The following is a 5,258-nucleotide window of genomic DNA, read 5'->3' on the forward strand; positions in this document are numbered from 1 at the left end:
TTGGTGGGGGAGATGATTACAAAATTTGGGACTTGGACAGCAAGGGCGTTTTCTCTGTTAAGTCGGCTAAGGCTGCCATCAGGGCACCTGTAGAAATTTCTCCAACTGCTGCTTTATTCTCGAGAAGTGTTGTGCATCCTACTTTAAGTGTTCAATACTGGAAGTTATTTAATAAGCAATGTTGCGCTACTGATGATAATATCATGAAGAAGACAGATAGGGAGATGTCTTCTATGTGCCGCCTGTGCAGGGAGGATTGCGAAGATGTCAGCCATATTACTTGGCATTGTAAAATTGCTAAGAAGATTTGGAATTGGGTAGCTGATATTTTTAATCTGAAACCAAATGAAGATCTTGTGGCCTCTTACAAGGTTGCAAAAGGGCGGAGTAGGATGATAAAGGATCTGTGGCTTGTTGCAAATCTTGCAATAGTTACGGAATTATGGAAGCTGCGCAATAAGGCTTATTATGAGAACATGAGAGTTCGATGGCTTGAATTTAAGGGACAGGTTCATCAGGTTATTCGTGATAACTCAATTAGAATGAAGGGCCACATGTATAATGCCTTAGATGATTTGCGAATTTTGAACTTCTTTAGAGTGAAGCATAGATCTTGCAAACACTCTGTTCCAATTGAAGTTACTTGGACGCCGCCTAATCCATGTGAGCTTATGATCTGTTGTGATGGTGCATCACTTGGCAACCCGGACCAAGCTGGTTCTGGTGTAGTTTTTCGTGATTCTAACTCGGCAGTTTGGGAGTTTTGTGCGTTGGATTGGGCTGGCAGACCAACTTCTATGCTGAAGTTTGTGCGGTTATCTATGGCGCAGTTGTTGCTCAAAGATGGAATGTCAAAAATCTATGTGTCAGATCGGATTCAATGAGTTGCATTTTTGCTCTCCAAAAAGGAGAGTTGCCGTGGCAGCTAATGCAGAAGTGGAGAATGGCGAAGAGTTTTTACAACAATATTAGTTATGTTCATAGCTACAGAGAGGCCAATTTTTCAGCTGATGAATCGGCCAAACAAGCTTGTTTGTTGGCTGAGGACAATTATGAGTTTTATGAGGGTAGGCCAGGCTTTATTCATTCTGTTGAATGGCCCGGAGAGGTTTACTTTCGTTTTAAATAGGTTTTTTTAGCGTGCAGTCTTTTGGCTTAGCGCTAATTTAGCCTAGTCCCTGTACAATTTCGCTTTTTTATTCTTTTTTTGTTGACCGAGTAAAAAAAACAAAAACAAAAAAATTGTTTTTGCGGACTCAGCGTCTGGATCTGATTCGTCCGGTGTCAGATGTCTGATCGTTTTTTTTTCTGAGTCAAGATCTGAATCGCGATTTGAGTCCGACCTAACTCCTGATTCGTACCCATTTGAGTCAACTAATAAGATACCCCTAACTTATGGGAACAAACCACTATGAATCAAATAGTCACATCTGACTCAAAAACGAATCATATTGATTCAGATCCAAATGAGATAGGTAATTTCCGTTGGATACAAACGAGTCAGACCCAGACGAATCGAACGACTCAGGAGAAAACAAATAAGGTGTAGCAGTTGAATTGCTAACTCGGAACACAAAAGTGTTTATATTTGACTTCTGAACATTATTTATGCAGTCATGCATTTGACATCCCAACATTATTTAACAATACTGGTGGTGACTGCACTTCTATATTTGGGTCTAACCCATGAACTTATTCTCATATCAGAGTAAATGAGGTCAACTTGCCAGTGGTCAGCATAAGGATCTGTACAGGATTAATCCTTTGTAACAATTTATTAAAGTCTGTACTTCTGCGTCTATCTTGTTAAGTGTTTTGTTGGCAAGTGAAATATTGCATCTTGGATACTTATGAATCAAATTAATCTGAATTGAATCAAATGCAGCAACATATGCAAGACAAAAACTAAGCTTTCTGATGAACCGTAGTTGATATAAAGGAGGCTCCCACATAAACACAATAAATGTCCTAGGCAACCAAATAAATAAATATAATCAGCTGCCGTGTAACACGGCACTAATTGGGTCGACTCTCCCAAAAGTTGTATACAAATTTGTCATGAGGTAAAGTAGCAATACAGTATGTATAGCACAACAGAATACAAAAACTATGAAGGACAGGGAGAACGGGAAGAACTCAACTCAATGCTTCATCTTTCGCCAACAGTCTCAGAGACAGCACAGGGAGTATAAATCTGATCCCTACTTGGGTTGACTTTCCCAAAACTTACTCTCCCACTCATTAAACCAGTCAACCAACTATACATCTCGATAGCCTGAAACACTGGTGCACCAGCTCCTTGTGTTATAGATAGTCTAACTTGAATAGAAATTAAGCCCCTGTCTTCTGTAACTGTTTTGCTTTTATACGTGCAGATAATCGAGATTCTTCGCTGCTGGCAACATGCGGATCAAGCTTGCGAAGGTTAGTAACAAAAGTGGTAGCTTCATCTTTTCTGCCAAGCTTACAATACCAATCAATGATGGAGTTATAAGTTGTTTGGTTTGGTCTACGACCATGTTTGATCATATACTGGATAACATCGATGGCCTCTGCAAACATTGAGTGAGCAGCATAACATGAAACAAAGGAGTTGTAAGTGATTAAATCAGGACTTAGACCTGAGTTTGTCAGTTCCGATAATATCCGGGACGCATCCTGCATTCTACCTTTCCTGGCGTACCCAAATATAAGAATGTTGTAAGAAACTAGATCTGGGACTAACTCTTTTGCTTTTATTTCCTTGAGAACGTCTTCTGCTCTTTCAGGGTTTCCTGACCGGCAATATATATCCATCAAGCTATTGTACGTTGTTATGCTAGGTGTGAAACCACTCTCCATCATGTGATTCAAAACTTCATTTGCTTTGGCAACCATATGCCTTCTGCCATAGATGGAGAACATGGCATTCAGAGTAGATATGTCGAGTGAAAATCCTTTTCTTCTCAACTCTGTGAAAGCTCGTTCCATTTCCGATAGAAGATTACTCTTACTGCTAACCAAAATGAGGGTTTTCAAGAGCACAGCATTGGATTCAATTACACCAGAATATATCTCTTCTGCAAGAGCACGCATCCGTTCAATCTCCTTACCGTTGGCATAGGCATGTAGCAAAGAGCAGTAAGTGAGTTCATTTGGTTTACAGTGATCACCGTCTTTCATTTCAGCAAGTATTTTCTCAGATTGTTCCCAAAGTCCTCCACGAGCCAATGCAGACAAAACAGTGTTATATGTGGTAAGGTCAGGAGTGACTCCTGCAGACAGCATCATCTTGTAAACAGACATGGCTTGGTCAAACGAAGAACACCGACTATAAGCACTGATCAAAGTATTGAACGTATCCCTCTCAGGTACAAATCCCGCCCGCTTCATTTCCTTGAAAACTCCAGAAACCTCTGTATCCATACCATTTTGACCAAAAACAGCCAATAATGTATTCCAAGTAACAATATCTGGGGTGCAATCGCAAGCCCAAATTTCTTCAAATACCTTCATCATCTCAGTAAACTTTCCGCGTTTCCCATGCATTTTAATGAGGGCATTGAATGTACAGATGTTTGGTTTACAACCATCTCTTTTCATTTCGTCAAAAACTCTCACTGCATACTCATCCTTCCCAGCTCTTTCAAATCCCGACAACAAAGTGGTGTAAGTAAACACATCAGGTTGAATCCCTTTTTCCACCATTAGCGATTTAAGCTCCAACGCCTCATCCAAGAGCGCATCTTTAGCATATGCTGAAATCAACGCATTGTACGTCACGGTGGAAGGAGAAAACCCATTCACTTCCATCTCTCGCAAAACCCCCATAGCTTCCGTAGGTCTTCTAGACTTCCCAAACACATCTAACAGTGTGTTATAAGTAACCTTATCAGGAGTAAAACCAGCTGACTTCATCTCTTCAAACACAGCCACAGCTTCTTCATATAAAGACCCACGTCTACAACAACTTATAAGAGTATTATACGTATATGAATCCGGAAACACACCCTGCTTCTTCATTCCATCAACAACATCCATAATCTTACTCCATGGCACACCCATCTTTCCATACACATTAAGAATGACATTATACGTTATTAAAGTAGGCTGACAACCTTCTTCTTCCATTTTCTTAAAAACAGATACAGCCTCTCTATATCTCCCATTATTCGAACAGCTAGTTATCATCGACGTATACGCATAAACATCAATTGTAACACCCTCTTTACTCAAACTTAGAAGCAGAGAAGCAGCTTTAGTAACCATACCTTCTCTACCAAGAATTCGAATAATAACAGCCACAACTGAACCTTTCAATAAGAATTCAGAATCTTTATGATTCCTCATCCATTCAAAAACACCCAAAGCTAATTCACATTTCTTATGAAACCCTAGAGCTTTAATTATACTTAATAAATCAAAAGATAAAGATTCTAAATGAAATTTCTCATCTTTTTCATGGTGACAAGTATCAAGAATTTCATTGACATCATTGTTTTCAGTAGTAATTAAAGTTTCAAGAATTTTCTGACCTTGAACAGATAATTGCTCAGAAGTCCATGGCTTTCCTCTATTCCGGTCACCTGATTTACCAATACGAGTTCTTTTTCTGAGCAAGTAAGGAGAAGGTGGAGAAGAAAGATTATCAGAGTAAGGGTTTTTTAATTTAGGGGTTTTAGTAGAATTAGGATTTTGGAGAAGAATTTCTTGAAGAAGAGGTGTAAATGGAGAAGCAGTAGTTGGATTGGGTTGGCACTGGTCTTGAAAAATGGGTTTGGTTGGTGGTGGACCTGGTAAAAGAAGTGGAAGAGCCAGTTTATCTGCCATTAAAGAGTTGTTGAGCTTCAGATTGAGTGTAAATTATGGGGGATTTTGTTGCTCTAAATTCTAGAGGTTTATGAAGAGGAGGTAGGGGTTTAGAGGGAGGGAGTGAAAGAGGGAACTCCTCTTGATGTAGTAATAAAATATCTTCGAAGAGCTTAGAATTTGTTATCCCCTTCAAATCTGCTGTGGTATTCCGGGTCTAGTTACTCCTAATGATGGGCTTTTCTTTTCTTCAAACACTATGACTTTGGTTCCACTCATGAGAAGTGCCACTGCCCACCGGAAACAGGGTTCATGCATTTAGTATGCCTCATCATTTTGTCATAATTTAGTATGCTTCATCATTTTTTTTTTGGCTCACGCACTGCTCCAGTATTTGATCAGAATTTTATTTGATCCAGCAGCATGACAATTAGCCATTCCAAAATATGAACGACATTTAAACTTAATTT

At 39.4% G+C, this 5,258-nt stretch overlaps 1 protein-coding gene across 1 annotated transcript; it reads right to left on the bottom strand.

Moving 5' to 3' along the window:
• Positions 1–1,964: 1,964 nt before the first annotated feature.
• On the bottom strand, positions 1,965–4,942 carry LOC113283076 (pentatricopeptide repeat-containing protein At5g02860-like). The gene has a single exon (XM_026532228.1). The coding sequence runs from the start codon at positions 4,807–4,809 to the stop codon at positions 2,332–2,334; it is 2,478 nt and encodes an 825-aa protein (XP_026388013.1). The 5' UTR covers positions 4,810–4,942; the 3' UTR covers positions 1,965–2,331.
• Between the last annotated feature and the right edge of the window lie 316 nt (positions 4,943–5,258).

This window comes from Papaver somniferum, chromosome 5 (assembly GCF_003573695.1).
Source record: "Papaver somniferum cultivar HN1 chromosome 5, ASM357369v1, whole genome shotgun sequence".
Taxonomy (NCBI): domain Eukaryota; kingdom Viridiplantae; phylum Streptophyta; class Magnoliopsida; order Ranunculales; family Papaveraceae; genus Papaver; species Papaver somniferum.